Here is a 26,595-nt window from a genome sequence, read left to right as displayed (position 1 = left end):
TTTGACCTTTTTTTTACTTAAAGAAAGCAAATTAACAATCAGAATAGTTAACAAGATAAAAAAAAATATGAATAAATAAATGAATGCAAAAAATAAAAAATGAATATATGAAATACAATATTTTTTACATACATATTGCTTAATTAACATTAATGATGTGCACTTTAACAACTAGGCTTACAACTATACCTAATATAACCAGAAGGCAATAACAATGTAAACAAAAAACACCTGCTTAAAAGATCTAATACAAATGTCCCTGAGGAATGTAAGGTGGGAGTACTGTAATTACCTAACGTTACATTATTATTTTCCATAACAATTTAGCCCCCTCCACAATTAACCCGACGTTAAAACAGAACTAGCTATATATTGATTAGCAATTGCCGAATCATGTAACATTAGCTTAATGCTAAAAAGCCAGGTTACTATCACATTCTGTAACAGACAAATAATTTCATGTAGGCTAACGTTACCTACCTGTTACCTCTGTCTTTTTCTCGTTTCTCCTCCTCTTCTTTTCTCTTTTTTCTTCCCTGGGCACCTGACAGTTTTGGCCGTTTTGACATCTTGTGTTGATTTTTTGATGTGGTGACGTCCAAAAAGAGTCATGATACGGGAAGGGACGGGGTGCACCGTGGGGGGGGGGGGGGGGGGGGGGCGTAATGTTGTAACAAATAATATTTCTATTATATAGGCTTTACTTTGCATTTTAATTGACGAGGGATTATTTTTTGTATTTAGAAATAATAGTACCAACTTTTTTTTTTTCTCCAACATTTGTGGGACTGGCGTGGCGCCCCCTGATGGACGGCGCCCTTAGCATTTGCCTATACGGCCTGTGCCACGGGCCGGCCCTGGGGGCACATGATCTAAAAGGCTCTGACCGCATTCAAGTCAAATGAGATGTGTACCGTATATATATTTTCAACTATCGACATTGCAAGCCTTGGAAGGTTCAATTTAACATGAATCTAATTTTGGAATGTGCATAACACCGACATGCGACATGCAGTGACGTAAATGGTGTTAAAAGCAGCTTTTTTTTATGCACTCTCTGAATCGATCGCCGAGTGTGTACCTAAAGTTGTGACCGGGTGAATCTATATAAAGTTTATGAAGTTTATTTTTGACTGTGATGACTTTGAGATAGATATCTATACAGTGTACAATATGGAAAGATAAACCATGATACTTTTAGAGAGGGTGGTGCGTGGTTTAATTTGCAATCTGAAAATGCCTCCAAAAAACAGGTTATAAAAGTGACGATGGAGCAATCGATCCAATAAATATTATCCTGATCAAAGTGTTTTAAATGTAGATTAAACTCATCATAGGTCCCCTTCAAAGATTGATATTAGGCTACAAACTAAATCATGTTTAGGGCCACAAAAAAGGAGTGCATTAAATGCCTTTTCTCCAAAGCAAAAGGCAGTCTGGAAAGCGATATATAATCAATTAAATATTTATTCGATATCTTGTTGATTTGATTTCCTAGCATTTAATAATTATTTTATTTTTCATACCACATTCTCAAACATTTACATTGACTTGCAAGGGTTAGCACAGTCATTTATTCAAACTAGTGCTGTCAATCTATTTTGCTTTGAAATTACATTAGTCACACTTAAAAATGTTTATTAATTCGATTAATCGCAGAAGGTTACTTGCATGCATAATTTAAATTGACTTTTAAAAAAGACCAGTTTGACACAAATACAATTATTTTGTCAGCAGGTCATACAAACATTTGTTTATGTTTTACTTGAAATGCATGTCCATTTTTTTTATTCAGATCAATCACATTTTTGAATTTGGATTAGCTTGAATAGTTTAACTTGACTTAAAAAAGACCTTAATATTTGAACACCAATGAAAATTTTATAGTCAGAATGTCATACAGAAACATTTTAAAATGTTTTACTTGAATGAATGTTATGTACTTACTCATAACTTGGTTACCGTTTTATCTAAAGTCCTGTTTGGTTGTATTTTGAAGTGAAATTTGCCAGCGAGCACACAGCACAGTCTCCTCACTCATCTTTGCTCTTATGTATGTATTCGCCATACAACGGCCGTGCAACATCTCAGTTAACCATCCGTTGTTAAGGTAAAGGAGCATATGCGATCCAAATAAATTATGTGATTAATCTATGTATATTAATGCCAGCATTTGTTTGTGATTAATCGCACGCATTAACTAGGACAGACTATACTACAAGAGACTTAATTAACTAGGACATACTATACTACGAGAGACTTAATTTGAACCCAAATATTCCTTGCAAAGTGGTATCTCTACAAAACTTAAAGTGCCCACAATTCTCTCACAACTATGCAAGAGTTGACCATTTAATCCAGTCTACAGCTAATTGGTGCTCTGTGGCCTGCCTGTGGCTGTTGAAATATGAAATAATGATTGGCTGTAGTTTGCATGATGCTCCTGCAGGAATGTTTTATCCTGTTACTCGAACCAGCGCATGATTGTCCTTCCATTCTAGTCATCTTTTACCAATGAATACAGAGCCTCAGCAGCTCTGAGATGGGCTTAGATATGTGCTGAATCAAGCAGGAATGTGCGTGGCACCCTGTCTGCCCTTTCTTAAAAAAGAGGTAGAGGGGGGTCATAACCAGGGGAATGTAGCAAGAGGACGGGAAACTAATGAGACCCTGTAATCACTTAACAGAGACCAGGTGCTGTGTGTCTTGCTATTTTCCAGACAATAGACTGTGCCACTTGCTGGAATTTATGACAGCCAGGAGCAAAAGGAAGTCTGGACAAGGTCAATGATTTCTTTGCAAAATGTTTATTAAATGACAATAACTTTGCTTCAACACAAATAGAATAGAGCACATTCACAAATATATAATAGACCCATATGACAGACCGATATCCTATTACAACAGTCTGTAATAGAATAATAACAAATACAATGCCCGTATAGTTTATTTCTGTACAAAAATAGTTCTATTAGTACTTAAATGTAATACATAATATATAAATAAAATAATTCTTATATACATATATCTGCAATAAAAAAAAAAACAAGTATAGATTGCACGTGTTTTTGTACAAATAACAAGTTCAAGTATATTTCAATTCATTGAGGACTGGCACGTATCCTGCGGAATTTAAGGCATTTCTTTTCCTTTATATGGTGCCCAAAACATACATACAAACTTAAAAGTACATCTCCTTGTTTGGCATTGTGGTGCACATGATATTCTCCTGATTACTTGAGTCTAAGTGGAAAAGCGCTCACAGTTTTTTTTTTTTATCATTGCATGATGGCACTTATTAAAGTAAAGGAGGAATTGTGTCCAAGAAGTTGATGAATGTTGGAAGAGAGTTCCCTCTTTTACATTGGAGGATTAGTCCACTCACTTTGGTAGAAATCAGCACTCTATAGGTGCCCCGCAGCCAAGCAGAGAGCAGCACCTTGTAGTTGTGCCACAATGTGCCATCCAGTGTTTGCAGTTGTGTTGCTCGCTCCACATCACTGAGCAACAAGGCTCAGCTCTTTGAGAAACTCAGTGCGGAGAGTCCAGCTCCGACTCATTCCCCAGGCCTGGGAAAATGTGCTGGAGAGTACTTGGCGAATCTGAGGCCCAGAGATTTTCAGAACAGAGCAAAGGGTTTCCTAACTCATGAGACTCCCCCATGCAGCTTTTGTTCCAAGGCCATCTTTTTTGTAAATTCTCGTTCATGTCTGTCTGAGCAGAGCCTCGAGCTTATGGACCTGTGAATCGGTTGTGCTCCACACGGGCCTGAGCCTGCCCTGCTCCAGCCTCAGTGTCACTCCGCCATCTGGAAAGGAGCGGCGCCTCCTGCCGTAACCCTGTGGGCTGATCTTGTCCACGGGGGCGCTGCCGATCTTTAGTTTGTTATTGAGTTGATGCAAACGGTGTGCCAGGTCGTGCACCGTGCAGGTCCCAAGGGAACAACCTTGTCTTCTCGACTGGTTGGCAGAATTTTTGGACCTCTTGGTTCGGACGTTGATGTCAGTGCTGCAAAAAGGAATGAAGATGCTTATTTGTGCTTTTAGATGATGACCAGATGATGGTCTGAGTTGATGCTACATACCTGGAATATGGCAGCATGGTATCCCTGATGTCCTCCTGCCTGACAAATTGCTCAGTGTTTACAGTCCTACTGTCCAGATCCCGTCTGAGTCTGTTCCCTAGCCATATGCTGAGTCTAGTTGAAGGAGGGGAAAAATCCATTAGTCTTAAATTGGGTAATTCAGTAGACTGGACAACTGTCGTCTCCCCAGGTATTATGAGCACATGTAAAAGAACTCACCTTTTTTTTAACTTGGGGTCGACCTCAAGTTCCGCACAGTGTGCTACTGTGGCCGCCAGGCAGCAATAGAGGAAGGACTGGAGGATCAGTTTCATGTTTTCTCTAAGTCCTGTGGAAACAAGAAAACATTTAGTTAGCTATTCATAATACAATTAAAATTTAACTTGTTCAATCCCCTACTCATGTTCCACTTTCTGTGTTTGCTACAGTATGCCTGAAAAGGGCTTTTGCTTACACAAAAGTCCAAAAGCCAAGTTATTTGCGCTTATCATTCATTTATTTGAGAAGTTAAGCTTAGGGTCACATTTTGCTCAGTTAAGTAAACCTACAACCGCGCTTTGGGCCCCTGGCCAATAACATGAAGGACACTCTCTACCAATGGAACCTACCAAAATAGACTAGCTCAATAGCAGTTAAAGTAAAATGCAATTAAACCTGGGATGTTCATGCTTTGTAGGCGATTGGAACCCTAAGGGCTTTTCTTAGATGTGCTGCACCATAAGGGCATTTCCACCAAAGACACTTACACATATTAAGAGCTGAACTGCTTATATAATCAGACAGATAACCTGTCCTTGTCTATACACTGTTGCCCTGACCTAAAAAAAAATAGCAAGGATAAAGTCATCAGCTGAGCGAGCACAGTCAATCACAGTAACATCCTCATACAAAATAAAGCAAAGCATACCTGATATTCTCTGGTAATTCACTTGGATGATAAAGCTCTTCTTGTCAGGTAAACTTTCCAGAAGAGTACTCCACAGGTTTTTGGCAATATTGCCAGTAGTTCTGTAAGGCAGCTGTGTCACTCTGCTAATAGCTCCTACACACCAGACTTGGAGCCTTTATACAGGAGGTAGGAGGGGCTCATTCACTGACTCTCATCCTTCACCCTCTCCAACCCCCCCACCCCCACCCCCCCTCCCCCCTTTCACTCTAGCCAGTCATGAAAAAAAAACACTTGTAAACATTTATGAAGCATGTACTTATTAAAAAATACACCAGGATTCGTAAATATCCTATAATGGAACTCTAGAAAACTATTGCAGCTCATTGTAGAGCTATTTTACTTTGATTACTTTTTCTAAAATTCCATACACTTTTCTATTATTATATTTAAGTACAACTTTTTCAACATGTATCTTGCCTGTTTGTGTTGACTATGAGAATTTTTAGCCCACAGGTGTTGGCATGGATTGGGTATTTGAAGTTTGATGTTACACCCTTAAGGCAGGGATATTCAATTGAACTGCATTGGAGGGCACATTTCCAGAAAGCTAAGGACCAGAGGGCCAGAATTCTCCCTTCAGTGTTAATCTTATTTTGTATATTACGGATAACCAGCGTCCTCTACGGCAGTCATTTGATTTTGGTCTATCTATTTTGCCTGAGTTACAGAAGCACTCTGCTGTTTTTAAGGTCCAAAAATGAGAGTTTCTTACAAGTTTTTTGAACAAAACTCAAAGGCCATCAGTTGATGCCAAATGATGAGAAAAGGGGACCAAAAATGGAACCTTGAGGAACACTACTAGTATAACTAAATAAGTTGAACAAATAATAACTGACTGCATCTGAAGTAAACAATCTACAGCAACACCTTGGTTACAAAAACCACATTACAAAAGAAAAGGTAACTGCCAAAAATGAGAGGACCTAAAGGGGTGCCTCGATAAACCCCTAAGTTATGTAAGTTATAAGTTTGGAGCACAGTGTTATGTTTGCTGACAAAATTAAAATGTCAATGCAAGGATCTGCCAATGTGTTTACAGAGGTCCACATTTCTCTAAACAACAGGAGCCCTCTACTGTTTTTACGAATTTGCTGCAAAATGTTTGTCTCGCAAATTTTGAACTGAACTAAGGGGCCGGTCTGGTATCATTCCTCGGCCGGATTTGGCCTCGGGCCGCCAGTTGAATAGCATGCCATAAAGGGTTAAGCATGTATTTTTTGCCATATTTCGACAGGTTGATTGTGTTTGACATTTAAGGAATGTTGTCCATGGTCCATTTTCCAAGCCACTACCTGACACAGTGAAGTTCCATGCCAGCCTGTAAGTATACTGCATGACGAATATGAGAAAAGCATTGGCTAAGTCATTAAATATAGTAAACATAGCTGACCGTAAATCCAATATACTTAAGGTATTTGTTTGCGCAAGGTAAATAATTTCTCCTCGCCTTACGCCTTGATTTATTTTACCGTGTGGACTAATGTGTGAGGTGGAATGTTACAATTAATCTAAGAATAACTTTGGGATCAGTAAATCAAGTAGAACAAAATTGGTCTAGACATGTGTGAAATAATTCGGCAGATTTGTTGCTTTTGGGGAGACTGGTTGGTTACAGTTACCTGTTTTTTTTAGCAGTACAGGAATCTGTCAGGAGATAAAAAGTAATTTATTTACTGAGATTTTTATTGTACAGGAATAGAGCAGTACCAGTGTGATTGATCATTGTAAATGATCACGTGTACAGGATTGTAAATTCAAGGTGAAATAATTTTTTTTAGAAAGCCTCAGAATAAACTATTTCACTTTTAATGTTCTTTTTCTGTTTAGAATAGTAGAATAGAAGAAAGAGGAAAACATGTTGTGACTTGTGACATGTTTTCTCAATTTAATTCAAGCCTAAAACTCCACATTCCATCCGCATCCCATAATTCACATCTTATTTGTTTTAGTATCTTTCAAAAGGATCCGTGTGAGTACAGTACTAGCTATTTGGAGCTTTGTATTTACAACTGGATATTTCAACTCAAGAAAACACATAAATACCAAACACATGTGTTGTAAATGAGCAAGCGCTTTTGTAATGACAATTAACTCAAGTAAACCACTTACAGGAAGACAACAATGGAAATTGTGAAATCATGACAGCAAAGTCGTAGCTTCGTGTTTGAGTCCTTATATAGATGTCTTTTGGCAGTAGTAGGATGATTGACAGAATTTGTCCCACCTCTTACGGCCAGGTACGTGTGGCAGGAAATGTGTGTATGTCAGGAAAAAGAGGAGCCCAAGGGCACACATTTTACTGTTGATACATGATCATAATGAGTTGACAAATGCAAGTTATTTAAGGTGTCCTCCAAATTTTTTTTGTAATGCTGCAGAGTACATAAAAGTACCTAATGTGTTTATCCTCACATTTTGACTTCTTCATCCTTCTTATTTCCTTTCTTATTTTTTTTATAAACTTTTACAATACATTACAGAAAGTGTGTCTTCATAGGCATCTAAAATAATGCATTTACCACTTTCACCTGCTAAACTACGTATGTCCATAGTTGCCCTCCAATAACACTCATACTGTATGTCTCAATATGTGGTATCCAAAATGCGGCCTAAGGGCCATTTTCGGCTCGCAGCTTGTTTTTTTATTTACTCTTGACATCTTCTGAAAATTAAAACAACTATTTCCTTTGTTGCCTATAGCACAAGCTAAGGTAATGTTTTTTTTTAATTCAAATATTATTCTGATGGTATATTGAAATGGTTTTTGCATCTGTAATGTTGAAAAATGTATCAAACTGGTCCTTTGAATGATTACATTTTTTATTATGCGGCCTTCCCTAGAAAACATTTGGACACACCCCGGTTTAAATTAATGCTATCTGTGTGCAACTCAGATGTAGAAAGTAACAACATACTCATGTTACAGTTATAAGTTCTGTACCTGTCCTTGTACTTTTACAAATTTTGTACTTTTCTATACTTCAAATCTGTTTCTGGGTGAAACAAATATAAATAAAACATATTTAAAACAATAAAAAATGAAAACAACGGTGAATGATGGGCAGGACAACCAGCATGATGGTACATTCCGTAACATTTTTGCACTTTAATTCATACAGATGTTGAATTAATATAGAACACCTGGTTTGAGACTTGGACCGTGTTTCCCTTTTCTGCATTACACTGGAGAACCCTCTCAAAAATAGCTTGTAACTTATCAATCAATCAACGTTTATTTATATAGCTCTTAATCACAAGTGTCTCAAAGGGCTTTAAGTACTTTTGAAATATGTTTTACTTTAACTATAGAATATTATAAAACCTCTACTTTCAATTTCAGCAAATTAACAATATAATTACCTGAGTACAATATTTTAGAATACATTGTCCACATCTGGTGCCGGTTGTGGAATCATCCATCTCATCCATTTTCTACCGCTTGTCCCGTTCGGGGTCGCAGGGGGTGCTGGAGCCTATCTCAGCTGTGGAATCAATTTTTAAAAATGATTTATACTATTGAAAAATGTCCAAAAAGGTATTTTTTAAGAACATAAATATGTCAATATAAAGTGACATTTGTGCCAGCCTATCCTAGCTGCACTCGGGCGGAAGGCAGGGTACACCCTAAAGAAGTCACCACATCATGCAGGGCCAACACAGATAGACAGATACTCATCAAAATAAATGAACATTTCTTGTAGAATGGATTATGAACTGAATAATAAACATACAAATGTTGTGATCAAGGATGTACAGTATGCATGTTGATGACAATAAGTGCCAAAGTGGTTGTTTGCATTTGTAAAGGGGGCCCACGCCCATGTATGGCTTAGGTCGATTTGCACGCATGCGCACTGACGGCCCTTCTGTCAAAAATGGCTGTGCTCTGGAAGAAGGAAAAATGCTGAATAGTGTTGGGACAGTTCGGGAAAAGTGGCAGACATGGCTAGATTGGCTGACTACTTTATCGTCGTGGGATATGATCAGGAAAAATCTGGTAAGTGCGTCGGAGGAGCTTTGTGGCTAGGCTGCTTACTGTGACATGATGTTGTTGATGCTAATACAGTAGCTTGGCGACTAGCTTCGTGTTAGCCGCAATGCTAACAGGCGAAAGTGGGGACACTTTCCTTTTTCCTCATTAACCCGCTGAATGCCGAGTATACTCTTTGTTTTACTCATACGCTCCTATTATAACTATTGGGGTAATTTATTCAAGTCAACTGAAACTTCATGAATTCAAAATGAGTCACATCCTGTCTTCGTTGTACTTGTTGGGTGTCAATCTTAAAGTAGGGGATTTGTTTCACCAACAACTAGTTGTTTGGATAAAAGCAATAGTTTGTCATAAATGCTTTGTTGATATGACCGAGGTCCTCATTCTATAATACTCAAGTTGTGCATGCGTGTTTTGAGTATCGGCTGCTTCTTCTGCCCACTCTGCTGTGGTCTATTTATGATTTGCTGTAAATACACTTGTGTGTGGTTTGTTGTCTTGTGTTTGTGTTTGTGTGTGGCGGAAGTGTTGAACTTTTTATTTTATTAAGATGGACGCAGCATGCAGCTGTGAGGAAAGGCAATCCTCTTCCCTTCTTTTACCCTCTGCACTGTGTATCTGTGCTGGGAAAGGAAGTTGCCCTTGTTTCCATTTGTTGTGCCTCTAACTCAGCCCCACCAGTTTCTGGTGGGTCATAGGAATGACACAATCACTTAAAAAAACCTGCAGTATTCATTCTGTCTTCTATGTTATTTTCTGTAAGACATCCACACAGTCATGACCTCTTGATTGCAAATGCAAACATACTTTTTGTTTTGGAACCATGGCAGAACTTGCATTTACTGTTGATAGACTTATTAGCCATTACAACAAAGACAGGGGCTTTTCATCAAACTACATCTTTAACCCCTCCTCCCTAGATGCCGTCTTATGCCTGTTGGGCTGTGTGTCAGCATCAGTAGGTGCCTTCATTTTGGTGGTTTAGCCCAGATTACATTTTTGGGTGTTCTGCCATTTGATGTTTGTGTCCCTTACATTCAAAGACATTATAAGAAATGTAAAATCACTGTCTTAGGCTGATTCGCCCTTGGGGAGGTCCAGGCTTTTGCTGGATTTCAAAGGGATCATCCATCCATCCATCCATCCATTTTCTACCGCTTGTCCTTTTCGGGGTCACGGGGGTATCTGGAGCCTATCTCCGCTGCATTCGTGCGGAAGGCGGGGTACACCCTGGACAAGTTGCCACCTCATCACAGGGCCAACACAGAAAAATTCACACTCACATTCACACGCTAGGGCCAATTTAGTGTTGTCAATCAACCTATCCCCAGGTGCATGTCTTTGGAGGTGGGAGGAAGCCGGAGTACCCGAAGGGAACCCACGCAGTCACGGGGAGAACATGCAAACTCCACACTGAAAGACCCTGAGCCCGGGGATCGAACCAAGGACCTTCGTATTGTGAGGCACATGCACTAACCCTGTTCCACCATGCTGCCCTTCAAGCATGTGCATGTACGAGCCAGTCTGACCCACAAGAGGATAGAGAAAATAGTTAATTTATTGACTACAACTTTTGACTACAACTGAATTAAAATGGCGGAGTCACACAAAGCTCTTTGGGTAAACCTCTACCGTATATGGAGATATCTGCTGCCATAACTAAGGCAAAATACATCCCTAAAGTTTCAAATTCCAAATGGCTCGTTTCAAGCAAGATTGTTTTATAAATATCTCTGCCACACCACCATGTTTGATATCACATTTTAGGGACTTTTGGGTATCCCAAATAACACAAAAACAGGTAACAACAGATAAGAAAAATGTATTTTATATAAAAGGACCTCTTTACGAACATTTGCTATGGCCTGTTCTGCAGAAAGCTCTTAATCCATAAAACTAGATGAGGCAATTCCTGAAGGAATTGTGTGTGAATGCTCTAATGCTAAAGTTGAACTGAAATGCTGATTGAATGTAAGAATAGTTTGAATGTTAAAATGGTTTGAATGTTGAAAAGCTGACGCTGAACATCATGATATGCTAATAAATTGGTAGAGTGGGATGAATGGAGAAATGGTTTGAACGTTAAAATGATTTGAATGTTGAAGAGCTGACGCTGAACTGAAAAACTAGTGGAATGTAGAAATGGTTTGAAAGTTGAAAAGATTAAAGGACAAGATGGTTTGAGAGATTAAAAGCAAAAGCTGCACTGAAATTTAGTATGAATTTTGAATTGCTAATGTTGGTATAGTTAGAAGAGTAAGCATACTTCAAGAGGTTGCAAAGTAACCGAATCTACACATTTTAGCGGAAAATGTATTACATCAGCTAAAATGCTGGCATAAAAACAGCATGCTAACAAAAGAACAGCTAGCATACTTGTGACATGGTGCCAAGTATGATTATTAGGTTTGTACACAATAAGCTAAAATGCGAGAAAAAATGTTAGCTAACAGGTAAAGAACTAACATACTTCAAGTAACAAAATACATGTTTATTAGGTTAAAAAAATACGAAACCAGCAAGCATAAAACATTAGCATGGTAAAAGTGAAACAGCTAGCATACTTTTAAGATGGCACCAATTAACGGAATCCATGGTTATTAGGTTAGAAAGTAAAAAATTTACTAAAATGGTATCATAAAATGTTAGCATGCTAACATTAGCATGGTAACAAGGGAACAGCTAGCATCCTTTAAAGATGGCACCAGGTAACGAAATCCATGATTATTAGGTTTAAAACGTATAAAATTTACTAAAATGCTACAATAAAATGCTAGCGTGCTAATATTAGCACGTTAACATTAGCATGCTAACAGGTGGAAGGCTAGCATACTTTTAAGATGGCGCCAAGTAACAAAATCCACGACAATTTGGTTAAAAAGTACAACATTAGATCAAATGCAAGCATAAGTTGTAAGCATACTAACATTAGTATGATATCAGGGGAACAGCTAGCATACTTCTAAGATGGCACCAAGTAACAAAATCCTTGATTATTAGGTTTAAAACGTACAAAACTTTAGCGTGCTATTATTAGCATTTTAATATTAGCATGCTAAGAGGTAAAAAGCTAGCATACTTTTAAGATGGTGCCAAGTAACGGAATCCATGACTATTAGGTTAAAAAGTAAGAAATAAGATCAAATGCTAGCATAAAACGATAGCATGCTGACATTAGCATACTAGCAAAAAAATAGCTAGTATACTTCAAAGACGGCGCCATGTAATAAGATTCATGAGCTGAACATGTTGCGCTTTGAACTAATTGCATCGGTTGAAAAATGTAAGAATTGTGGAACTTGCAAAAATGTCCTATTCATTTAAATGGGAATTTCCAGGTAATTTGGGGATTTCCGAAAAGGCGGGAATTTTTCAAAGGTGATAAAAAGCATGAATGTCCTAAATGAGCTCAATTGGTTGGTGTTGGAATGGTTTGAATCGGTTGACGTGGTAAAATATTTTTAATTGAGAAATGGTATTAGGGAATTCCTGGAATTTCGGGAAAACCGGGAATTTTTGTAGTTTCTAAACCAACTTGTTTTTTTGTCCTGACTAAGAAGAATGTTTTGACGGTGCAATAGTTGAAATGGTTTGAAAAATGTGAAAGGAGTAATCGAATGAAAAAAGGGTGGAAATAGTGTTCAGAAAAATGAGAATCTCTGGAATTCCTGGAAATTTGTTTAACGTGGAAAAATGGTAGTTGAATGTGTTGAAGGTGGAATGGTTTGAATCAGTGGAAGTTAAACTACGTAGCTTAGCTACATGTAGCTTGTTAGCAGAGGTGGGTAGTAACGCACTACTTTTTTAATTTATTTTTATTTTGAGTTTGACTTTATTTCGAACATGCAAGCATACAACATGATACATCACAATTTCCAGTTTCTCTTTTCAACATGTTCGAAAAGGAGTAGGAAGAAGCAGAGCTTATTTAATCCTACCCCTTTTCTTTACATAACAGTTGCTAAAACTTTTTGTTCACTTCCTGTTCACAATTTATTCACAATATACTCCATAAGTAATCACAATAAAAATAAATAATAATAATAATTTAATAATAATAATTGGTGAAATAAGTCATATTTCATATGATGAGATAAGTAAGATTATTTTGAGAATGAATGAATGGATTGATGAAATAAATTGAGAATGTTTGTCATGGTTCTTGTTCTTTGTACTTTGTAAACACTTTAAGTTTGAAGAGTTTCTTGAAGTGAATCATATTAGTACATTGTTTGATTGCTTTGCTTAATCCATTCCATAATTTAATTCCACATGCTGATATACTGAAGGTGTTAAGTGTTAAGTTGCATTTACTCCGTTACATCTACTTGAGTAACTTCTGGGATACATTGTACTTCTAAGAGTAGTTTTAATGCAACATACTTTTACTTTTACTTGAGTGTATTTATAGAGAAGAAACGCTACTTTTACTCCGCTCCATTTATCTACATTCAGCTCGCTACTGATTTTTATCGATTTGTTAATGCACGCTTTGTTTGTTTTGGTTTGTCAGACAGACCTTTAAAGTAGGATCTATCGCATGCCTGCGTTTCACCAATGGTGACGTTTGACTCCATTTCACCAATCAAACAGAGCCAGGCGGTCACATGATTAACTGCACATAAAGTTTCAGCGGCTAACAACAACAAGCTTAAGCTTACATGAACTCAACGTCAAATTTGAGGAAGCACATCGCTGTAAGTAACGTTAGTAGATATTTTGTCTGTCACCGTAGGCTGATGTTAGCTTCCCTGCTATGAATCACTGTCAAATGTACATAGTGTGGGGACATTTATTAACACACTGCAGCCTCATAGACACGCACAGCCGCACACACACACACACGCATGCATAGAAACACCAATCAGAAGTGCACGGTGTGTTCTCAGGTGCAGCCCACACCTTTCAGAGTTTATGCTTTGCGTAAAGGCTAACTTGTTATTTTCCTTTGTAATCTCTGCCTACTGAGCTTTTGGTGCTGTTAAAGGCCTACTGAAACCCACTACTACCGACCACGCAGTCTGATAGTTTATGTATCAATGATGAAATCTTAACATTGCAACACATGCCAATACGGCCGGGTTAGCTTACTAAAGTGCAATTTTAAATTTTGCGCGAAATATCCTGCTGAAAACGTCTCGGTATGATGACGCCTGCGTGTGACGTCACGGATTGTAGAGGACATTTTGGTACAGCATGGTGGCCAGCTATTAAGTCGTCTGTTTTCATCGCAAAATTCCACAGTATTCTGGACATCTATGTTGGTGAATCTTTTGCAATTTGTTCAATGAACAATGGAAACAGCAAAGAAGAAAGCTGTAGGTGGGAAGCGGTGTATTGCGGCAGGTGTTGTGCCGGATAACGCACCCCCGCCGTAGAATGCACCCCTTGACTGTTGTGCCGGATAACACAGCTGGTGTTTCATTGTTTACATTCTCGGAAGATGACAGTTAAGCTTTACCATTGGCCTGTGGAGAACTGGGACAACAGAGACTCTTACCAGGAGGACTTTGAGTTGGATGCGCAGACGCGGTACCGTGAGTACGCATGTAGCTGCGGCTTCCAAACATTTGATCGCTTGCCCGTACGTGGGTGCCGCTATGTGCATGTCACGTACGTGACTTTGGGGAAATATATGTGCTGTATGAACTTTGGGGAGGTGAACGGTACTTTGGGCTGTGGGATTGAGTGTTGTGCAGGTGTTTGAGTTGTATTGGCGGGTTATATGGACGGGAGGGGGGAGGTGTTTGTTATGCGGGATTAATTTGTGGTATATTAAATATAAGCCTGATCTTCTTGTGGCTAATAGAGTATATATATGTCTTGGGTTTATTTACTGTTTTAGTCATTCCCAGCTGAATATCAGGTCCCACCCGCCTCTCACAGCATCTTCCCTATCTGAATCGCTCCCACTGCCCTCTAGTCCTTCACTCTCACTTTCCTCATCCACGAATCTTTCATCCTCGCTCAAATTGATGGGGAAATTGTCGCTTTCTCGGTCCGAATCGCTCTCGCCATGATTGTAAACAATGTGCAGATGTGAGGAGCTCCACAACCTGTGACGTCGCGCTACTCGTCTGCTACTTCCGGTACAGGCAAGGCTTTTTTATCAAGCACCAAAAGTTGCGAACTTTATCGTCGATGTTCTCTACTAAATCCTTTCAGCAAAAATATGGCAATATCGCGAAATGATCAAGTATGACCCATAGAATGGACCTGCTTTCCCCGTTTAAATAAGAAAATCACATTTCAGTAGGCCTTTAAGTTATTGTGGCTCAATTTGCCTTAATTTTTTTAATGTTAATGTATTATTATTGAATATATATTATTGTTTTAGTTGCTTAAGAGATATTTCTGGCTTTGAATTTGCTCATTGCTATTTTTATGTTTTTGTGCATTATTTGTTGCCGTCATCATTAAAGAACCGGTTACTCATCAGTTACTCAGTACTTGAGTAGTTTTTTCACAACATACTTTTTACTTTTACTCAAGTAAATATTTGGGTGACGACTCCTTACTTTTACTTGAGTAATAAATCTCTAAAGTAACAGTACTCTTACTTGAGTACAATTTCTGGCTACTCTACCCACCTCTGCTTGTTAGTGCCCATCACTGATAGTACTGTTTACAATAACTAATAATTACCAAAAATCTACTAATCCTTTAATATCCTTAGGTTTTTGCCCTTTAAATCCTATTGTATCCAGGAACTTATTTCCTAAATTTGTAAACAAGAGCAAAAACTGCAAAAATGTAATTATGTGAAAATAATAATGTCAATCTAATCATTCGAGTATCGATCATTTACTGTCCGTGCCCTTGGTATAGACACTACCAATATATAGATGGAGCCACTCTTCCCTTTCATGTACGCTCGGTAAGGGTGGGACGGTTCACAAAATCCATGGTTCGGATCTTATTACGGTTTTGTGACACGGTCTTCGGTTAATTTCCCAGTACATTATTGTTCTTTTTAAAGGGGAACTGCACTTTTTTTTTTGAATTTTGCCCATTGTTCACAATCATTATGAGAGACAAGAACACACATGACTTTTTTTTTTTTTTAGGATTTTAAAGATGATAAAAAACGCTTGAAAGATGCGGCTGAAGGGAGTCTCCGTTGTAGCCTTCAAAGCCCTCTAAAACAACTTCAAAATCATCCAGCAATGCTTTATATACACACTGCAAGTCTATATATAATGTCATAATAGACACCTTCATAACAATATATAATATATTCAATATTTACCGTATTTTGACCATTTTAATAATTTCCGGGACTGATTTCTTCCGCGCATTGATTTCTGTTTCCATAGCAGCACACGTCTGACTTCTGGCAACCATTTGTGTTACTACTTCCGGAATCAAACACAAGTGTGTGTTCTAATCATGGCAGACTTGATAACAGACAACGAATACGACTATTTTTGGACAAATGAGAATTCACAACCTTATACTTTTGAAGCTAAATATACTGCTGCTTAGGGTGAGGTGAAAGTGATTTTGACCTATAAATATGGAACTTGGAGCCAAGCTTTTTGACATAAATGGCGTGCTTACCCAAAATCAACAGAAAACGTTCCCGGTCAGCTGGACCAGAAGAACAACTGTCCATTGAGTGAGTAACTTTAATATCGATTATGATACACGCAGCATGCCATGTGTGTTAGTACAACTACAGTATATACGCTGTCTGGCTGGCTCAGCTATGTACAAACAAAATATTAAATGTGGGCTAATACTTCACAGATACTGTAATATGATTGTTCATGTTTTTCAGTCAGTACAGATTGGTGTCTAATCGCAGTGCTGTGCATTACAAAGTCAAACGCGTTTCATGCTGACGTAGAAGCTAATCTATCTCTTGCCGTAGCTAGCTTTTCCGGCTAATACGGTAGCCTGGTGATGTGTTACTACGCTAGAAAGAGAGTTCCTCAGTGGTCGCTCTTACAAAAACCATGTCGCTACAGCTTAGTTATTATACAGGTTACGGAACGCAAATTAAGTATTGTTGACTGTTTTTGAATGCATTTTTAAAATTAATTAGAGGTAGAATGGATTGTTCCCATTATCTGCATTGCTAGCCACGTAGAATGAGCCGTTTTTATGTTAGAAAGGGAAAAAAAATGCCTTTTGTCTTCTTGTCTCTCATAATAATTGTGAACTAAGGGTGTAATGGTACACAAAAATTTCGGTTCGGTACGTACCTCGGTTTAGAGGTCACAGGTCGGTTCATTTTCGGTACAGTAAGAAAACAACAAAATATAATTTTTTTGGTAATTTATTTACCAAATTTGTAAACAATGGCTTTATCCTTTTACCATTGGGAACACTATAATAATTCTGCCCAAAAAATAGAAATAGCTCTGTGTGTGATGGATGTGAGCCACCACTAGGCTGATCAGTGCCACAGCAGGCAGTCATGAATGATAAGGATAATAATAACATACATATACACACAGGGTCCATTGCCTGGGTTAATGTGGTCAACATATATAAAATAAAAACTAAATGAGATAAGGCTCAGAATGGTTTCTTAACAAAACCTTTCCACACATAAAGTGATTTTTTTGATTGATTGATTGAGACTTTTACTAGTAGATTGCACAGTACTGTACATATTCCGTACAATTGACCACTAAATGGTAACACCCGAATAAGTTTTTCAACTTGTTTAAGTCGGGGTCCACGTTAATCAACATTAAACTGCCTCAAGTTGTTGCTCAGATTAAATGGTAACACCCGAATAAGTTTTTCAACTTGTTTAAGTCGGGGTCCACGTTAATCAACATTAAACTGCCTCAAGTTGTTGCTCAGATTAAATAAAATGACAAAACATTTCTTCTACATACAAAAAGTGCAACATTAAACAGTTCAAGTCAACTCAGCCTCAGATTAACTTTTCTTCTCCCCCCCCTCCCCCCCACCCCAGCCTTTAACCCTGGTGACTTTCACTAAATCTTCATGTTTTTTGCCAGAAAAATCAGTTTATCCACATTTTCTGCAGAAAGAGCAGACCTGCTTGCAGTTACAATGGCACGGAGGTAGCAGGTATGGCGAGGTAGTGCCTGGCTAACTTGGCAGCAAGAGGATATATGGGCTCATTGTTCTTCCACTATAGAATTGGGTCAAAATCTAGTTTTTTATGCAATATGGACTTAAATCTGCTGCTATAAAAACATTTGTTATTGCTTTAGCCCTGCCTGACTTGCCAAGGAGAGGCTTTGTCTTTCTCTTCGTTGAAGCGATGTTCACTTGGGGGTGGTGCCGCTTCAAAATGGGTTAGCATGTTTAAAGCATACTCTACCGCTGCTGAACAATGTTGGCAAACCGCTTTTGCTTTGTCGGCCTCTTGTTTTATCGCACCGCGAAGCCGAAGTGTTCCCAAACGGGAGTTCTTAACGAGGCAGGAGGGTCTTCCAGCTCTGACTTTTACATGTTGTCGTAGCCCGGTCGCTGCTAGCATGTCATGTGTTGTGCCTCGGTGTGCATTGTTTACACAACGTGCGGTGCGCTACATAATATGTCCGTGTGGAAACTCGTTTGATACACCTCCGAACCGAAACGAAACCCCGTACCGAAACGGTTCAATACAAATACACGTACCGTTACACCCTTATTGTGAACGATAAGCAAAATTCCCATAAAAGTACAGTCCCACCTTTAACACCCTTAAATGCAGTAGTTCCCATTAATCCACCATTTATATTTGTTAGCTGAGGTTCTCACAAAAATATCTTATGAAATAAAACTTAATAATGCCTTCGAAAGCACTGACCCTTGAACTAGTGTAAACTAAAAAAATTGTGCTGTCAAACGATTTGTTTCTAATTGCAGTTTTGAACAACCACAATTAATCACAGTTAATTATTTGCTTGCAGAATTATAATACACTTTTAAAATATCCCATATTTTGACACACATTTATTTCATTTCAGTGTCATACACAAACATTTTAAAAATGTTTTACTTAACTGCAAGTCATTGATTAGCTCAAAGCATGGTGACTGTGTTTTAAAGGCCTACTGACCACGCATGCGTGTCTGATAGTTTATATATCAATGATGAAATCTTAACATTGCAACACATGCCAATACGGCCGGGTTAACTTATAAAGTGCAATTTTCAATTTCCTGCGAAACTTCCGGTTGAAAACGTCTAAGTATGATGACGTATGCGCGTGACGTCGATGGTTGAAACGGAAGTATTGGGACGCCATTGTATTCAATACAAAAAGCTCAGTTTTCGTCGCAAAATTCCATAGTATTCTGGACATCTGTGTTGGTGAATCTTTTGCAATTTGTTTAATGAACAATGGAGACTGCAAAGAAGAAAGCTGTAGATGCGATCGGTGTATTAGCGTCTGGCTACAGCAACACAACCAGGAGGACTTTGACTTGGATAGCAGACGCGCTATCCGACGCTAGCCGCCGACCGCATCGATGATCGGGTGAAGTCCTTCGTCGCTCCGTCGATCGCTGGAACGCAGGTGAGCTTCGGTATTGATGAGCAGATGAGGGTTGGCGTAGGTGGAGAGCTAATGTTTTTATCATAGCTCTGTCGAGGTCCGTAGCTAAGTTAGATTCAATGGCGTCGTTAGCAACAGCATTGTTAAGCTTCGCCAGGCTGGAAAGCATTAACCGTGTAGTTACAGGTCCATGGTTTAATAGTATTGTTGATTTTCTGTCTATCCTTCCAGTCAGGGGTTTATTTCTTTTGTTTCTATCTGCAGTTAAGCCCGATGCTATCACGTTAGCTCCGTAGCTAAAGTGCTTCACCGATGTATTGTCGTGGAGATAAAAGTCACTGTGAATGTCCATTTCGCGTTCTCGACTCTCATTTTCAAGAGGATATAGTATCCGAGGTGGTTTAAAATACAAATCCGTGATCCACAATAGAAAAAGGAGAGAGTGTGGAATCCAATGAGCCCTTGTACCTAAGTTACGGTCAGAGCGAAAAAAGATGCGTCCTGCACTGCACTCTAACACTTCACTCTCACGTTCCTCATCCACAAATCTTTCATCCTGGCTCAAATAATGGGGTAATCGTCGCTTTCTCGGTCCCAATCGCACTCGCTGCTGGTGTAAACAATGGGGAAATGTGAGGAGACTTTAAACTTGTGACGTCACTCTACTTCTGGTACAGGCAAGGCTTTTTTTAATCAGCGACCAAAAGTTGCAAACTTTATCGTCGTTGTTCTATACTAAATCCTTTCAGCAAAAATATGGCAATATCGCGAAATGATCAAGTATGACACATAGAATGGATCTGCTATCCCCGTTTAAATAAAAATAAAAAAATTCAGTAGGCCTTTAAGAGTTAGTGCACATATACAATAATATTGCAAACAACAAGGTACTGATGTACACTAATAGATAATGTAATAAACACCCTATGCAAATCTTAACATAGTGCACCATTTGTCTGCCTTTTAGTGCACCATTTGTCTGCCTTTACTATGCCTTCAACCAGTTGCTTAGGCCAGTGTTTTTCAACCACTGTGCCGTGAGATACAGTCTGGTGTGGGAGATTTATTTGGGTTAAAAATATTTTTTGCAAACCAGTAATTTTAATCCGCAAACAATGTTCCGTTGTTGAGTGTCGGTGCTGTCTAGAGCTCGGCAGAGTAACCATGTTATTCTATTCCATATCAGTAGGTGGCAGCCGGTACCTAATTGCTTTGTAGATGTCGGAAACACGTTGTGTGAGACGACGATAGTTTGTCGTGATCACAATGTGCAGGTAAAAAGGTATCTAATGCTTAAACCAAAAATAAACAAAAGGCGAGTGCCGCTAAGAAAATGCATTGAAGCTTCAGGATGGCTATGCAAAACGAAACTAAAACTGAACTGGCTGAAAAGTAAACAAAAACAGAATGCTGGACGACAGCAAAGACTTACAGCGTGTGGAGCAGCAGACGGCATTCACAAAGTACATCCGTACATGACAATCAACAACAATATAGGAGCGCAAGACAAGAACACAGGAAAACACCAAAAAAACCTCAAAATAAGTCAGGGCGTGATGTGACAGTACACCTACTTTGAGACAATAGCTATAGTGATGCATGCTTAGTTATGGTTTGAATTTATATCCAACAATTGCGAGAATGACTTTTTACTGTTGAGTTTCATTTTTTTTATGTTTTCTGCGAGTGGTGTGCCTCTGGATTTTTTCTATTAAAAAATGTGCCTTGGCTCAAAAAAGGTTGAAAAACACTGGCTTAGGCAAACAGCCTATTTACATTTTAAGATGACAGTGCTGATCTCATTTTTTGTACAATGTGGCCTGACAATGAAACAAGTATTTGTCAAGGTACAGTGGAAGAAGGGGCATCTAAGTAGTTTTGTACAAAATGTGCCAGTTTACTATAGGTACCACTAGGTGCTGACCTTCTCTCCAAGGAAGATGTGTCTGCCTGTGGCAAGCATCGAGGGTTTTTAAAGCGGTTGCTACCTTTTTAAACAGGCCAGGTTCAAGTTTTCTTTTCTTTTTTTGAGATCTGATGTACAAACCCCGTTTCCATATGAGTTGGGAAATTGTGTTAGATGTAAATATAAACGGAATACAATTATTTGCAAATCCTTTTAAACCCATATTCAATTGAGTGCACTACAAAGACAAGATATTTGATGTTCAAACTTATAAACTTAATTTTTTTTTGTAAATAATAATTAACTTAGAATTTCATGGCTGCAACACGTGCCAAAGTAGTTGGGAAAGGCACGTTTATGGCGTCACATTAGTGCCAAAAATCCGAGCGCATAAAAACTGTTATCGCGCGTTGATTCTCCACTTCGTGTGCGCGCGCGACACCCTTTTGCGCGCGCGTGGTGCCTTTTTGCGCGCGCGCGGTGCCTTTCTATGCGCTCTCTGTGTACTCCTGGCATCTCTCCTCGCGCTCTCATGTTTCTTTTTGGCACTTTGGGGGCGGGTATGCTTAGACGGCCCCTTCTTTCTGATTGGTCAGGCGAAAAATGCTGACAAATGCTCAGAGCCAATCAGAAGTATAGCAGGGCGGGTCATCGTCAATATGTATCAAGATTTACGGAGGTAGAAGTGGATAAAAAAAATGTTGCACGCTGATGAAGGTTATTTCATACCACATAAACACAATACAGGGTAATACAAAATGTGACCCAAATAAATAATACAACGTTGCTACACTGGAGAATGATTGGTAGCCATCTTACCTCGGACATCTAGCCTCAATCATTACATTGATGTCAATGGTACATGTACTAATTAAATTACCATAACTTGCTCGATTTTCGACCAATTTACAAACGGTTTGCCTTGTTACAAATCTTATTACATGTAGATATGACATAGGATGCTGTACCTGTTGAAATTACCTCTTTCGCTTTAAAAAAAAAAAAGACTTAATTGTGCAACATAGTTGTGTAGGGTCAGTGTTAGTCAGTTCTCTGAATATTTTAAACTGTTTCAGAATACATTATTAAAAGCTATTTTTAACATTTTAAAAACAAAATTCAAAGATTATTCTATTAATTTTATGGCTGAATCAAAAGAAATTCCATAAATTAGAAAACAAATGTTCAAGAAGAAGTGAAAATATAAAATAATGTTATGGTTGGATGTTATTGCTGGTGGACCAGTTCTGGCTGAAAGATGTGATTATGGTGTTTGTTGTCTTATTATTTATATGGGTCACATTTTGTATTACCCTGTATTGTGTTTATGTGGTATGAAATAACCTTCATCAGCGCGCGACATTTTTTTTATCCACTTCTACCTCCGTAAATCTTGATACATATTGACGATGACTTCTGATTGGCTCTGAGCATTTGTCAGCATTTTTTGCCTGACCAATCAGAAAGAAGGGGCCGTCTAAGCATACCCGCCCCCAAAGTGCCAAAAAGAAACATGAGAGCGCGAGGAGAGATGCCAGGAGTACACAGAGAGCGCGCAGAAAGGCGCCGCGCGCGTGCAAAAAGGCACCGCGCGCGCACAGAAAGGCACCACGCGCGCGCAAAAGGGTGTCGCGCGCGCGCACGAAGTGGAGAATCAGCGCGCGATAACAGTTTTTATGCGCTCGGATTTTTGGCACTAATGTGACGCCATACACGTTCACCACTGTGTTACATCACCTTTTCTTTTAACAACACTCAATAAACGATTGGGAACTGAGGAAACTAATTGTTGAAGCTTTGAAAGTGGAATTCTTTCCCATTTTTGTTGTATGTAGAGTTTCAGTCGTTCAACAGTCCGGGGTCTCCGCTGTCGTATTTTATGCTTCATAATGTGCCACACATTTTCGATGGGAGACAGGTCTGGACTGCAGGCGGGCCAGGAAAGTACTCGCACTCTTTTTTTACGAAGCCACACTGTTGTAACACGTGCTGAATGTGGCTTGGCATTGTCTTGCTGAAATAAGCATGAAAAAGACGGCGCTTATGTATGTATCTTTCAGCATTAATGGTGCCTTCACAGATGTGTAAGTTACACATGCCTTGGGCACTAATGCACCCCCATACCATCACAGATGCTGGCTTTTGAACTTTGCGTCAATAACAGTCTGGATGGTTTGCTTCCCCTTTGGTCCGGATGACACGATGTTGAATATTTCCAAAAACAATTTGAAATGTGGACTCGTCAGACCACAGAACACTTTTCCACTTTGCATGAGTCCATCTTAGATGATCTCGGGCCCAGAGAAGCCAGCGGCGTTTCTAGATGTTGTTGATAAATGGCTTTCGCTTTGCATAGTAGAGCTTTAACTTGCACTTACAGATGTAGCGACGAACTGTATTTAGTGACAGTGGTTTTCTGAAGTGTTCCTGAGCCCATGTGGTGATATCCTTTAGAGATTGATGTCGGTTTTTGATACAGTGCCGTCTGAGGGATCGAAGGTCACGGTCATTCAATGTTGGTTTCCGGCCATGCCGCTTACGTGGCGTGATTTCTCCAGATTCTCTGAACCTTTTGATGATATTATGGACCGTAGATGTTGAAATCCCTAAATTTCTTGCAATTGCACTTTGAGAAACGTTGTTCTTAAACTGTTTGACTATTTGCTCACGCAGGTGTGGAGAAAGTGGTGTACGTCGCCCCATCCTTTCTTGTGAAAGACTGAGCATTTTTTGAGAAGCTGTTTTTATACCCAATCATGGCACCCACCTGTTCCCAATTAGCATGCACACCTGTGGGATGTTCCAAATATGTGTTTGATGAGCATTCCTCAACTTTATCAGTATTTATTGCCACTTTTCCCAACTTCTTTGTCACGTGTTGCTGGCATCAAATTCTAAAGTTAATGATTACTTGCAAAAAAAAAAAAAATGTTTATCAGTTTGAACATCAAATATGTTGTATTTGTAGCATATTCAACTGAATATGGGTTGAAAATGATTTGCAAATCATTTTATTCCATTTATATTTACGTCTAACACAATTTCCCAACTCATATGGAAACGGGGTTTGTAAATACAGCCTTGAAGCACAGTGTGTAAACTGGATCAACATCTGGCACAGAGCACAACAGAACAGGACACATACTTTCCCCCACCAATGGGCTTTGTGATGTACCGAAAGTGCAAAAACAAAAACATACCACATGAATCAACATTTTAAATACTAAAAATTTGATTACTAAAAAATACAGTAACACTTCACCTGCAAGTCTTCAACAACATATTGTCATGTTTTGCTGGTGTTAACAGAGCTAGTTTGTGCTCCTGTTAGGCCAGTGTTGCTTTCAGTGTGGCTCCTTGTTGTGCTGGATCTGTTTGATCATTCCCAGAGTCGAATTCCAGCATGTAGGCACTTCCTGGACTAGTGTCTCCTCCTCCATGCCATGGCTACTAGGTGTGCTCCAAACTCTGACGTATTAGCAGGGCTGTGCTTGAAATGTCTCACAATTTGTTTGTCATTTAGGTCAAGGCACGTTAAGTCCACCGTCACATGAATAGGCCACAACGGACAGATGTTAAAATGGTAAACCTCTTGTAGCAGCAACCATGTTGTGAGGGCTGTCTGTCCCTAATTTACTGGCATTCTCTGTAATATTCTAGTCCTCAGCAACTTAGAGAATCGGACATGGTCACTTATGATCGGAGTGAGCAGGAAGATGTGTGAAAGTACAGCAGCTCAGAGAGGTTGGGCGGAGCCAAGCCATTAAGGGATTTAAGAACAAGTACTATATTTTTACATTGATCCTAAAATGTACGCACAGCCAGTGGAGAGAAGCTAAAATGGGGTAAATGTGCACATATTTTTGAGTGCCTGTTAAAGACGCGCAGCAGCACTTTGCACAAGCTGAAGACGTTCCCCTGACCCCAACATAAAGTGTATTACAGTAATCCAGCCAAGAGGTGACAGAGGCATGGATTACTCTTTCAAAGTGCTTGTGTGCTTGTAAGGATTGGCTTCTTTTTGGCCAGCTGCCGCAATTGAAAAAAGGTTTATGACAGCCTTTATGAGGGACTACGTTTCCTTGCACTAAGTGGAAAAACCTCTCAAATTTGGCTAAACATGTTTGCGATCTCGTGAGGTGGTTTTTGAGACGTTACGATATTGGAAGTTTTTTGCAAAATCATGATGGAAACACTTTTTTCGCATTTAGAGAACACCCAAACACCAAACCGGCGGGGCGCCAATGCAGGACAACTTAAGCAGACGGGTTGTATTGGTCTCACTTGCGGCCGGTCAACCGGGGGCGACCGAGGCAGCACCGCCACACCGTGCCGTCTCATGGGTTGTTTTCCCCGCAGGCTCAGAGAGAACCACAAGTGTCAAGGGGGCCGTAAGGGTGTTGCCTTTGAGCAATCACTTGTCTTCTATTGATGTCACGGCAACAGCAATGGCTGCAATATCTTCCTCAAAGTGGAGTCTCACGAGATGAGATTTTACGAGAATTACGGCTCATGACGCAAAACACCCTTTAATGGAAACACCTACAAGTCGCAAATGTAGCTAATCTAAATTTTTGAAACATCGCTATCATTTTGTGAAAAAACTGCAATGGAAACACAGCTAATAACGCTGTATTCCGCACAACTGGCAAGCTTGTCCAGAAAAATAGCAACCCTCATCTGGAACAGTATCGGCTGGGGCACGAATGGTCTTTTCCTTTGGATTTGAAACTTCATCAATCCACAGAGTCTGTTATGAATGAACTTTGAGACATTACAACATTTTGTTTTCATGATTCTTCATCTGAAAATTCCCTTTGAAACAACTCTCTCCTGCCAATCTTTCTTTGCTTCGGATCTGCATGTGTCATGTTTGTGGCACAATCCAACATAATTTCTTGATGTTGTCTGCTATGTAACATCATATTTCTAATTTGTGCAATTTTGCATTAGACATCAGGTACAACAACCTGTAAGGAGCTGTAGATGTTTTGTTTTGATGTGACGTCATAGATCAACAGGAAAAGCAATATATTAATCCGCGCTAAAAGGAAAAAAGTGCCCCCACAGTGTACAGGAGGTACATGGTGTATGGTTAATAGCAGAGGTGGGACCAAGTCATTGTTTTGCAAGTCACAAGTAAGTCTCAAGTCTTTGCCCTCAAGTCCGAGTCAAGTCCCGAGTCAAGACAGGC

At 39.2% G+C, this 26,595-nt stretch overlaps 2 protein-coding genes across 6 annotated transcripts in view; one reads left to right on the top strand and one right to left on the bottom strand.

Moving 5' to 3' along the window:
- Nucleotides 1-2,830: 2,830 nt before the first annotated feature.
- On the bottom strand, nucleotides 2,831-24,706 carry adma (adrenomedullin a). Of its 2 annotated transcripts, XM_061963991.1 has the most exons (5): nucleotides 24,664-24,706; nucleotides 8,394-8,515; nucleotides 4,304-4,412; nucleotides 4,085-4,198; nucleotides 2,831-4,008 (listed from the first exon to the last, which is right to left on the bottom strand). In XM_061963991.1, exons 2-5 carry the CDS (start codon nucleotides 8,425-8,427, stop codon nucleotides 3,705-3,707), a joined length of 561 nt encoding a protein of 186 aa, XP_061819975.1. In that variant the 5' UTR covers nucleotides 8,428-8,515; nucleotides 24,664-24,706; the 3' UTR covers nucleotides 2,831-3,704. The 2 variants fall into 2 exon arrangements, with proteins under 2 accessions (XP_061819975.1, XP_061819976.1); XM_061963992.1 differs by lacking the exons at nucleotides 8,394-8,515; nucleotides 24,664-24,706 and adding an exon at nucleotides 4,992-5,108.
- Nucleotides 8,891-26,595, top strand: part of sbf2 (SET binding factor 2) — a 245,236-nt gene continuing 227,531 nt past the window's right edge. For all 4 annotated transcript variants that reach the window (XM_061963987.1, XM_061963988.1, XM_061963986.1 and 1 more), the window contains exon 1: nucleotides 8,891-9,030. In XM_061963987.1, the coding sequence (XP_061819971.1) occupies nucleotides 8,976-9,030 (55 nt within the window). In that variant the 5' untranslated portion in view covers nucleotides 8,891-8,975. The remainder of the gene's footprint in view (nucleotides 9,031-26,595) is intronic.

The sequence above is a fragment of the Nerophis lumbriciformis genome, linkage group LG06 (assembly GCF_033978685.3).
Source record: "Nerophis lumbriciformis linkage group LG06, RoL_Nlum_v2.1, whole genome shotgun sequence".
Classification (NCBI taxonomy): domain Eukaryota; kingdom Metazoa; phylum Chordata; class Actinopteri; order Syngnathiformes; family Syngnathidae; genus Nerophis; species Nerophis lumbriciformis.
This window is presented reverse-complemented; position numbering and strand designations above follow the sequence as displayed.

Excerpts from the sequence above, each read along its gene's own strand:
- adma (XM_061963991.1), bottom strand. The coding sequence starts at position 8,427 with ATGTGGACAATGTATTCTAAAATATTGTACTCAG. Across the intron at positions 4,413-8,393 it reads TTCTAAAATATTGTACTCAG|GACTTAGAGAAAACATGAAA; the intron begins GTAATTATATTG and ends TTGTTTCCACAG. Across the intron at positions 4,199-4,303 it reads GACCCCAAGTTAAAAAAAAG|ACTCAGCATATGGCTAGGGA; the intron begins GTGAGTTCTTTT and ends TCCTTCAACTAG.